Source organism: Apodemus sylvaticus, chromosome 9, assembly GCF_947179515.1.
Source record: "Apodemus sylvaticus chromosome 9, mApoSyl1.1, whole genome shotgun sequence".
Lineage (NCBI taxonomy): Eukaryota > Metazoa > Chordata > Mammalia > Rodentia > Muridae > Apodemus > Apodemus sylvaticus.
In genome coordinates this window covers 5,051,676-5,063,849 of record NC_067480.1, presented here as the reverse complement: position 1 = coordinate 5,063,849, position 12,174 = coordinate 5,051,676, and the positions used below count along the sequence as shown (strand labels likewise).

Sequence of the window (12,174 nt, the reverse complement as noted above, 5' to 3'; positions counted from 1 at the left end):
TTAGCATTTTAAGTAAACAAGAATGAATGAATGAATGATGTTGAAATTACACAGACCTAGAATATAGTGAATGCCAAGGAGAGACAAGCTAAGGAAACTGGAAATTATGTTACATATTTAGAGATTCTGAGCTTTTGGCTTACTTTTTTTCAAGAATGCTTTGATACTCCATAGAAGTGAGAAAGTAAAATGCAGAATCTCTTTTGTTAGCATAGCTTGTCATCTCCACATAAGGCTGCTATTATTAGCAGAAGAGAGACTTAGTGTGTAGGTCTTTGGGTAGCGGTTTTATGCAGATGTCCATCCAGCAGTAGCCACTGGATGATAGACCCGATGAGATACTCAAAGGATTGACATGTTTACAAAATCAGTAGTATTCTAAACAGCCACAGACACTTCACCATTTCTGATGTGACCCATTATACTTGACCTACACCCACCACTCCCCAACCCTCCCAGCAGCCCAGGCTTCTGCTCTCTCTCTCTCTCTCTCTCTCTCTCTCTCTCTCTCTCTCTCACACACACACACACACACACACACACACACACACACACGCGCGCACTTCTTGTTACTTTCTGAAGAGTCCTGTTATGTTTGCTTGCACTCCAACCTTCTGATTGTAGGTTTTCTACACACAATGTTAATGCTGTAAGCATTGAGATGAAGGTCATTAAGGCAATGGGGGTGGTGGTGAAATGCAGCTGCCTCTTCTGCACTCTAGACCTTCTCCTACAAGATGCCAGTCCCTGAGATATTCTAGCTCTCCTTATTGCTGCTTTCTTTATTGCTTTTCTGAACATTCAAAGCATTTACTACCCTAACAAATTGTAAAGCAGAATAAAAGAAATGTGGTTCCGTAAGTTTTTATTCTTTAATGTGCAGTTTATGTCTCTTAAGATTGACAGAGATACACTCCATCGTTGGCTCTGAAGCCTTCATTCTCATTTTTATTGCAATGCACTTGCTTTGCGATGGAAGTCATTAGAATAGGAGAAGAATCTTTTATGTAACCTCCCACCAAATGGTATCGCAAAACTGACAGCTAGAAAAAAATCCAATAAGCTAGTTAAGCTCTGACTTCACAGCTTATCCCAGCGTTAGGTTCTAAATTCAGCAAGCACTGCAAAAGCAAGTCTAGTCCCAACCTGTGGGAAGCATATCTCAGCAAACCCAGCAGAGCAGACCATTTCCATCTGCCAACCTAGACTATGGTCATCATGGACAGCAAGGTAAAGTCATTCAGAGCTGCCAGGAGCACTCAGGAGACAGGAAAGCACGTTTTAAACATTAAATGACATTTAAAAGCATTTTAAACACATCAGGGCACCATTATCATTTATTCAGGAGATTACTCATTCTTAAGAAACATGTTGAAACTGAGGAGGAAAGTGGAAGTCTCTGACTTCCATGTCCTGGTAGATTCCACTCAGCTTGGACCTGCCGAACAGCAGCCTTATGCCTCTGTGGGTGCTTCCATATGCTACATATTTACATATACACATAGAGAGAGACACATGACTACACATGCACACAACTGAAAGGGATACAGTGCTTCTAAACTCACCTTACAAAGGCAGTCTTACCCTGATGCCAAAGCCAGATATGGTTACTAAAAGGAAAGATATGTGTGGGCCAATAATTCCTGATAAACAAAATTGCCAAATTTCTCAACAAAGTACCAAATTGATGTAATTTATGCAATGTATAAAGGGTAAGCACCAGGTGATTATGTCACTACATACACAAAATGTCAACATACTTTGATGACAAAAATAATCTTAAAAAAAAGAAACTAGATATAGAAGGAGAGGTCCTCAACATAAAACCATTATGACAAGCTCACAGCTAAGATCATAATCAGGTTGAAACAGAAAAATATTGCCTTATTCAACATGTTGCTCAGAAGACAGGCAATTAAATACATCCAGATTGGAAAGGATAAAGCTAGTGTCTCTTTGTTGCTTTGTTGACTGCATTATCATATATATATAAATGGTACATACATGGAGGGAGAAAGAGGGAGGGGAAGCAAAGGAAAGAGATGGGGAGGGAGGGAAGATTTCATCGGAAAGTGTTCCAACTACTCCACATGGAGAAAAAATTAAATTAGACCCTTACATTGTATGCATAAATTAGCCTAAAATACATTTACAGCTTAAGTGTTAAGACCTGAAGCTGCAAACCTTCTAGAAGCGAGCACAGAGAAGCAGATTCTTGACATTGGTTTGCTTATCTGTGTCTTTCCTCTGAGACAAGCTGTACCTATGTGGTTGTCCTAGCCTGTAACTAAGACCCAGCCGGCTTCAACCTTAGTCAGGTTCTCTTCCTTAATCTCCCTAGGGTTAGGATCTCAAGCTTGCAACTGCCTGGCTCTGGCATTCATCTTAACAGTAAGCTCCTGAATTTCACAACACAGGTAAAAACAAACCAGAGGCAATGTAGTGGGAATGTTTCTGCAGACCAGGGAGACTACAGACAGGCAACCTGCAGAAATGGAAGAAATATTTGCAAAGCACACAGCAGATGAACAGTGAAGAGCCCCCTCTGTAAAGAGCTGCACAGTCCTCTTAAAAAAGGGGAAAGCTTTTAGAATGTAAACAAAGAATATAGAAAATAAATAAAAAAATAAAAAATAAAAACATAATTAAAGATTAAAAAAAAAGAACTGCACAAGTAAATCACAAATAAACCAGTACACAGGGCATCTCCCCATTCTGCCCCGGTGTGCAGCAGCAGAACATCCTTTCTCCTGGCTGACTAGTGGGTTGGAAGGATCTCTAGGAAGCCAAATGTTGTGTGTTTACATAGTGAGAGATAATATATTGTGGGATAAATTCTTTACTTTGAATTACTGTGATATATTTGAATGGAGAAACATCTCAAATTTGATTTGTATGCTCTCCCTTTTAAATCTAATCATACATGTATGTATGTATGCATTTGTATGTATATATACAGATGGATAGATAAATATATGATAGATATATGATAGATAGATAGATAGATAGATAGATAGATAGATAAATAGATAGATAGTTCTGTCTCTCTTATACAGAGCCCAGTCTAAGATGTTTATCCAGATACTGAGTTAGATCATCTTATTTTCCTCCAAAGTTCTGTCTCTACATCACAAATGTTTTTCAGGGAGCTCTGTGTAATTCATGGCTTTTACAGAGCTTAATGTATGATAAAGGCTTTTACAATTTTGTTAACAAAACATTTGCCCATTCTTCATTAGAAAAGTGACTTCTTACTCCTTTTAAATCGTAAATAATGCCAAGATAATATTAATCTTTTGCTTAGCTGCTAGGAAACTTCATCTAACTGTTGTGAAGCTCTACCTGATCTGTGGTAGGGACATTTGGGAAGTCATTTTCATGTGTCTTCCTTACCTTTGCTATGTGAGAGGTTATTGTGACATGTGCTGGTCCCCAGGGCCACCACAGTTCTCAATGACTTCCTGTGCTACAAAGATTCTTAAGCTACCTTTCCAAGCATTTTTTTTCTCGATCATCAAGGAAATATAAAATTAACATTTAGGACATTTTAAAATTTTTCTTTTTGTAGTTCCATGTAACCATCATCTTCCCATTCTATACACATATTAAAACCTTGCCTCTAGAAACTTTAAGATAAGCAACCATGATCTTCTGTTACTCAAGTTCCTTGTGCTTGAGAAATTACTTATTCTAATGCAATAGGCATTGGTCACCTCCGATTTCAGTAGTTAGGAGGGGATCACACGAATGACTTGTTACTACACTTTAAAGGTGGTACTTATTATTTGCATTCTCCCTCATAAAATGATAATTGTTATCACTAAAATTTTGCTAACTACAAATACATATGTTAGATAGGGTGGGGTAGTTAGAAAAGCAGGATGTAGCTTAACAGTTTACAACAAAGCCCATAAAACTATCTTTACTTGAAACAATGGATGTACATTCATGAATGGCCTATTTTATCTACTTTAGCTACAGTTATGAGGTATCTTTCTGCTCTCCCTCTTGTGCTCCACTGATTACCTCAATGACTTCGCTGAGAGTACAGAAGGTGCTGTGAGAAATTTTGCTATCCCAAGGGATGTGGCAGCCTCCTGTGCACAAGTTGTCTTTGCCCCCGTTTGTCCCTGTTAGATTTTAGGCTTACCATCATCACTCAGACAAAAGAGTAATAAAATAATTTTTATTATTTTATAAAAGTTCAGTGAAAATGATATTCTAACCCTAAGACCACTCTTTTGTAATCATTTTATCCCACCTTCTAAATAAAGAATCCTGAAACTAAATCCTCAATCTTAACATCTCCTCTGCTTCCACCAGTCTCCTCATCTTTCATGAGAACAGTCTTTGCCAAACCTAGGAGCAGGTGGGATGCCCAGTGGTTCTCCCTCGGCATTGTGAGCTCTGTAATTCTTTGGTGTTCTCTCCTGAGTTTCCTTCCTGGACCCTCTCAGTCTTCCTCCTGGCCCTTTCTGTGTCTACCCATAAGCATTTCCAGTTTGTGGTCCTGAGACTTTGGTTTTATTGGCATGAACTCCCTGGACTCCCACCCCATCTCTTGGGTGGCCAGCATCCACTCTGCTGATCAAGCCCCTTGGGAGCTTGCCACTGGAGAGCTTCCCCACAGCCCACTTAAGCTTAGCCCAGAACAGGAAGCAAGTGGAGGTCAGCAGGGGCATCTTACTGGCACATTCTCCACTTTGTACTTCGGCTTTGTCCAAACAGAAGGAAGACTCTTCTATCTTGACCACATTACCACTCACTGTTGTCCCAGTGGCTCAGGTGCTCTGCTGGTGAATTTAAGGCTCATCTTGCTAACTACAGGACCTTGGCTACCCTGTCTTAAGATACATCCCATGGAATGCAGTCACTGATAAGTGAATATTAGCTCAGAAACTCTGAATACCCAAGACACAATTCACATATCAAATGACTCCCAAGAAGGAAGGAAGGAGAGGTCCCGGATCCTGAAAAGACTTGTTCCAGCATTGTAGGGAAGCACCAGGACAGAGAAGTAGGAGGGAGTTGATAGGAGAATGGGCGGAGGGAAGAGAGCTTAGGGAACTTATGGGGAGGGGGAAACTGGGAAAGGGAATATCATTTGGAATGTAAACATAGAATATAGAAAATAAAAATTACAATAATGAAATAAATAAATAAATAAAAATCACATAAAAATTAAAGAAAAGAGAAGGTGGTGGAAAAAGGAAGAGGAAAACATTATCAAAGATGAGAAACAAAAAGATACACCCCCACTCCCAGCACATCACCTTCTTGTTCTTGTTCCCTCATTTCCCAGTTTGTGCTTGCATACCACCCTCATTTCCCAGTGCCACACCCAGCCTCTTACTGAATCTTTGTTCTATTTATGTCAGGGGAAGCTATGCTCCCAGAAGACCTGGCCTTCCCACTTTGTTGGTGACACATCCTGAGACTGTGGAATACTGGAAAACAAATGATGCTTGCATATTCCTTCTTTAAGCACATGAATGAAGCCTCAATGGTCGTTTTTCAAAGAAGGGATAAAGTATCCTCACGTTTCTGTTATCGGCGCCATTTAAATCTGTTGACCTTTCCAAGCAGCAGTGTTTGCATGTTAAGGTGGAAAGCCAATGGTGTATTATTTAAAAACTGCTAAGGGAAGTAGGTTAAGTGTGTGTGCTTTCCACAAGGAGTCATCACTTGTGGTATGAGGACTAGGGTGTTGCAGTCTGGCCCTGGCTCTCTGATGCGGGTGCTGGGCTCTCTGGACCAATGTGCATTTGGATGGGCAAGACCTCTTCCTTTGTTTTTGTCTGTATTAACACTGTCACTATCCTGGGGTTTCTGTATACCTGACCAAGCAATGCGTCTAAGAGAGGCTGTGACCAGTTTGGGCTGTGAGGATGGCCCCAGACTCTGACCTATTCTGGTTGCAGAAATCCATGCTTTTCACAGTGGGTTATATTCCTTGGTCACCAGGAAGGGCATTTGGAAATAAGAAAGGACAGCTTTGGTGGCTCCCATCATGTCCTGTCTGCAGGTAATAGGTCTCATGCCATAAGCAAGTATGTTTTTGCAAAAATGAAAATTGCTTGGTTTTAACAAAAGACAAACAACAGAATTGCTATTTTAGCTTAATATTCTTCAATTCTTAGTATTCTTTAATGTTCTTCAATTCTTAATATTCAGTTGCTAGAATCGCAGAATCTGTTCACAGTGGTTCATTAAAAAGAGGGCTTTTTGTACTCCATGTTTCTTCTTTGGTGGTGGGTCTGAGGGCTGTCAACATTTGGGGTCAAAGCTGTGTCTTTGTCCTCTTCCCAGTGCCTTGATTTTCATGTTTTCTGTCACCTCAGGGAGCTCACATCTTCCATGTGAGGAAATCAGAGACAGGTGGGACAGGAGAGTGATGCCTCTCCTTCACCCTTCCAACAGGTCTTCCTGTGGTGTCACCTTTAGATGCGTACATCGTGACCTTGAATAAAGGTTAGCCCAAAAAGAGAGCATGAATGTGTCTCACGTTAGGACAGACAGACACAGGTAATTTCCGGTTTATGCAAACATTTGTTTTTGTTCTTCTTTGTCCTTACAAAAAGATCTTGGCCTTTCTGTTCACTTTGACTAGACAAGGCAAGTGGTCATATAACTTAGAGGGTCAGAGACAGACTTCTGAACTTGAACTTGAATTCAATCCAGACTAAAGCAATGATTATTCTCATGTCTGTGGTAAGTCCTCCGGACCAGCGATGGATGCATAATTGTTAGTTGTTATTGTCAGTATTTATTCAGAGAGCTTCCTTATAGAGTAGCCACCCTGGATCAGTCACTGTGTGAATGGCTACCAGAGACACAGTGGTAACAAGTTGGGTGTGAAGAATCTCACTCTAGCCAAGAGAGACAGGAGGCAGCAAAGGATGAGAGAAGATGACTCCAGGAAATGGTGACAAGGTCTGGGACCAGTTCCCTAGAGAGATAATTTAGAGCAGGGTAACTTTTTCTCCAGATTTACATTTCTAAATATCCAATTACAAGAAAGATGTTCTTGGCAAAAATGTTATTTTTATGGAAGAAAAAAAAAGTCTACACTAACTTGATCATAGGCCTCTTTTATCTTAGAGTCAGTGATGAAAATTGTTCCAGAATTTACAGGTTACTTTTCCCCAACAGAGAACTGACCATCAAGCATTCAGCATTTAGAACTTAGTGGGGAAGTGTCTGGGATCAATGCATTTTTATCTCATGTTCTCCTTTATTCTTTGTTTTCTCTTTTGCTGTGGTCTTAATGTGATAACCTTCCTCCAATCATCCAGGCCATGTCTCTCCCCTCAGCTCTAACAAAGAGAGAAATATGGCACCCATTAGGGACCAGAGACACAAAGTCTGGGTTAATATTAAAAATATCATTCCTAGCTTTAACTTAATCCAAGTTGTTAAAATATTACAGAAAATACTATTAATTAGCATTTCCTGTGCATGGCTCATTATCCACTGAGAGGCATCTAGGGTGATGGAAATGGTTCCTGCTTGCTTGGTTTTGGTCTCAGAGAGCAGTGTGATCTCACAGAGTGCACACAATGTGTGGAAATCATGCAACAAAGATGGGACGAAGTCTTGATGTATTCTCGTTTCTTCTCTCATGCATCCCTTTGCTTACTATAATCAGTTAAAAGATTCCTTTTTACTAAATGTGGTAGAAGCATTTTTCTTTATTTTTATTTTTTATTTTTTTATTTTCTATATTCTTTGTTTACATTTCAAATATTTCCCCTTTCCTAGTTCCCCCCTCCCCATAAGTCCCATAAGCCCTCTTCCCTCTGCCCATTCTCCAATCAACCCCCTCCTACTTCTCTGTCCCTACAGTGCTGCATAAAGCCTTCCAGGACCAGGGCCCTTTCCTTCCTCCTTCTTGGGCATCATTTGATATGTGAATTGTGTCTTGGCTATTCCAAGCTTCTGGACTAATATCCACTTATCAGTGATTGCATTCCATGGGTGTTCTTTTGTGATTGGGTTACCTCACTTAGGATGATATTTACCAGTTCCAACCATTTGCCTAAGAATTTCATGAATTCATTGTTTTTAATTGCTGAGTAGTATTCAGTATATTGTGTAAATATACCACATTTTCTGTATCCATTCCTCCACTGAGGGACATCTTGGTCCTTTCCAGCTTCTGACTGTTATAAATAAGGCTGCTATGAACATAGCAGAGAATATGTCCTCATTGCATGACAGGGAATCCTCTGGGTATATTCCCAGGAGTAGTATAGCAGAGTCCTCCGGAAGTGTCATGCCCAGACTGATTTCTGAGGAAACCGCCAGACTGATTTCCAGAGTAGTTGAACTATCTTGCAATGTCACCAGCAGTGGAGGAGTGTTCATCTTTCTCCACATCCTTGCCAACACCATTTTTCTTAACTAAGGACTTTAAATTTTTAAATATCAGACCCTCTGGCTTATTTAAGAGTTAGTTTTTATTTGTTGCTTTTTAAGAGCTCTTTCCTGGAGGCAGTTTACTGTGGTTTGAACTCTGGGGCCTTCAGGCAAGCACTTGGTGTGTAACTCCAAGCTATGTGTAGCTGTGGAAGAGGCAATGCTTGGTTTTCTATATTTGTCCTTCAAGTTGTATCTAGTTCAGGAAGTATCTAGAACATTTTTCTGTTGTGCAGTAAATGTATGGTATTTTGAAGTATTTGTTCTAATATCACCCAGCCTTGCTTAGTATTTCATGCAACACAGTTGCTCTGTGCTGCGAATTTATGGTCTCAAGTAAACTTCTTTTTTAGCCTATGAGAACCTCTGAAGAAGAACTCTATCTTATTGTACCCCAATTCATTTACAGTCACTTACAAAGGGCCAGTTATATGTCAGACTAGATATTGGTTTCACAGAGTTAAAAGAGACTTGAGCTCTCATCCTCTAACCAAATAAATGGATATCAAACAAATATTACTTAATGTGTAATTGAAGTAGGTTTCCTGTGTTGATATTATTCATGACTATCTTAGTTAGGGTTTTACTGCTGTGAACAGACACCATGACCAAGGCAACTCTTATAAGGACAACATTTAATTGAGGTTGGCTTATACAGGTTTAGAGGTTTAGACCATTATTCAAGGTGGAAACATGGAAGCATCCAGGCAGACAGAGTACAGGAAGAGTTAAGAGTTCTACATCTCCATCTGAAAGCTGCTAGCAGAATACTGGCTTTCAGGTAGCTAGGAGGAGGGTCTTAAAGCCCACACCCACAGTGACACACCTACTCCAACAAGGCAACACCTCCTAATAGTGCCACCCCTGGCCCAAGCATATAGAAACCATGAAAATGACCAAGAAGGGTAGATTAGTATAAGTTAGTAGTGAGTTTTGAAGAAGCAGAGGCTACTCTTGAACTCATCAGTCTGCAAAGGGAATAGAGTGAATGCCTCTGGGGCAGGAGGGATGTGAGCTCTATTGTTTCTGTTTCTGCTTCCTTTGTGTAATACACAAAACTGGATTGTATTTAGATTCTGGCTAGGTACTCAATATGACAATCTAAATATCCTGAAGACCCAGACACTGAGTCCATGCAAAAAGAGTGAGGAGATTACTTTGAAAAGAAGAGAATGCTCCCTGCATTGCAGTGGACAGGGGGAAGAGAACTGGCCATGAGAACACACAGTCAGGAGAAAATAGTTCCTGTCCACTGACTGATTCCTGTTTCCCCAGTTGGCAGCATCCAGGATTGTTGCCTAGAGCAGAGCCAGGAGGTGAGTGGAGGATTTTGCACAGTCCATACTATGCATGGTTTTTGCCTACCCCACTTCCCAGAATGTAGTTATGGAAAACACTTGGGGGCAGCCCAGTTGAGTTGACCAAAGGTTCCCCTACTATAGCTAGAGTGACAAAGAAGTCAAAGTCAAAGGAGCTTGAGTTCAGGTATATGCAGTAGGGTGTCAAAGAATGGAAAATAGATCATAAGTTATATGGCAGAGTGGGCTTCTGGTGAGAGGGAACTGAGGCAGGGAAACAGATGGCCTGGAAACCCCACTGATGGGGTTGAGAACGCGGGAGCACCTGAGCAAGCTAGAGGGATGGGGGCGAGCTGCTGCCGTCAGCTGGACTGTGGTTTCAGTAAGTGTGGGGCAAAGCAGTCCCACTGGAGAGGAGGTCAGTGGTCCCAGTAGTGGGGTTGTGCACGTGGACAGGAAGTGGGTGGCCTCTGCGCTTACCCGGGCCAGCTGTTAGAAACAGAATGAAGTGACGCTCTGTGATTTGGAAACCGCAGTCTTGCCCAGTGATATGGTAACACACATTGATTGGTAGAAGTGAGACTGGTGATTGTGTCCAGGAAGATGGGAATCAGGAAGTCTGGGAGAGGAAGAGAGAAGCAGGGGAGAAGTCTCATGTCTACCACATGGATGCCCAGAGAAGAAGGCCTCCTGCACAGGGCTGTGGGAAGCATGTCATACCAGTCAGAAGAACTGGAGCTAGGAGACAAGGAGACACTGATCCAGAGAACAGGAAGGGAGGGGAGCTGGAAGCTTGCTGTGCCTGAGGCGGAAGCATGGGAGCCGGGAAAGGGAAAGAAATCATAGGGTTAGGTAAAGCCCATTACTCCTGGGTTAGTAAGAGGGTATAGGATGGAACAGTCCAAGAGCCGTGTGTGTGTGTGTGTGTGTGTGTGTGTGTGTGTGTGTGTGTGTGTGGTGTCTGTGAACATTCACATGTGTCCATGTTTCTGTGTGTCTGTGTGTGTGAGTGTGTGTGTTTGTGTATGTCTCTATATGTCTCTGTTTTTGTCTATATGCATGTGTGTGACTGTGTCTGTGGTATGTGTGTCTGTGTAATCACACATGCATGTGTGTATATCTGGTTGTGTCTGAATATATCTATCTCTCTGTGTGTCTGTGTATGTGTGAGTATTATGTCTGTGTGTGAGTGTGTGAATGTGTGTCTGTGTCATGGTCTATGTGTGCGTGTGTCTGTGCATGTGTGTGTCTGTGTGTGTTGTGTCTTTGTGTAAGTGTGAATGTGTTTCTGTGTGCACATATTTCTGTGTGCATGTGTGTTTGTGTCTGTATGTATGTATGTGTGTGAGTGTGTGTGTTTATGTGTGTGTGCTTGTAGGAGTGAGTGTGTGTGTGTGTAATAGGGAGAAGGTGCTTGGGTCTGCATCCCCATGTACTGGCTTGGTTATGAAGATATGTGGACCTCAATCATCAGTTTGTGACTATGTGGCCTTTGCCATTACTTATCTCTGAAAAAAAATCTTTCTTATGTCTCCTTTTAAAATTTTTTCAATGCCTATTCATTTTCTTCTCCATGATTCGATCTATGCTGCAGTGGTGTCTGTGACAGCTGTCACCAGCTCTACCACATCATTTTATAAAACATCAGTTCTCAGTGGTTTCGATGACCATTTGTTTTAGTTTGTAATGTTTCAGTTAACATCCTTTACATATTTCAAAATTTCCAGTTCTTCAATGAGAGGTTTTTTCAAGCCATTTTCTTTTACTTCCTGAAGGGTCAACGCGTGTGAAAATCCTTCCAGGTCAGCCTGCATGTCCTACTCCTGGCTGCAGAGGAATAGGTCATATCCGTGGTCCACGTTATGCAGGACACCACAGGTAAAGTTTTTTTTGTTTTTTGTTTTTTTTGTACTGTCATAACTGAGTCTCAGGGCCTGCTGGTCTATCACCTTCCTTTCTCCTCTGCTGAGATGCTGAGACCCTTCCTTAGCCAGCCCTTCTCTCTGTTCTCTTCTGATTTTGGAGGGTCATGTGCTGGGGAGGCATTTGTAAGTCCAACATGAAGCCTCTGAGCCTCTGCTACAGCACCCCCTCTCTGTGTGTGTTTCTGCTTCTTCTGAATCATCTCCATGCCTGCTGAGTCATCTCCATGCCTGCTGAGTCATCTCCATGCCTGCTGAGTCATCTCTATGCCTGCTGAGTCATCTCCATACCTACTGAGTCATCTCCATGCCTGCTGAGTCTTTCTTGTAGAAAATCCCAGAAACACTTTGCTTCTTTCTTCCTCCTGTTTTCTGTTTACTTTAAACTTTTTTTTCTCCTTTTTATTCATTTGCCAAACAGATGATTCTGTTAAGGAATATGAAATGAAAGTGAATTTTTTTTCCATGTTATAGGTGTTCAGAAGAATGCAAAGTACATGGCACTTACAAAAGAAATATAATTGAATAAACACATG

General features: G+C 41.3%; 1 protein-coding gene across 1 annotated transcript in view; it reads left to right on the top strand.

Moving 5' to 3' along the window:
* L3mbtl4 (L3MBTL histone methyl-lysine binding protein 4) overlaps positions 1–12,174 on the top strand; it is a 337,842-nt gene that overhangs the window by 146,429 nt on the left and 179,239 nt on the right. The window contains exon 11 of the mRNA XM_052193353.1: positions 11,492–11,594. Coding sequence (XP_052049313.1) covers positions 11,492–11,594 — 103 coding nt within the window. The remainder of the gene's footprint in view (positions 1–11,491; positions 11,595–12,174) is intronic.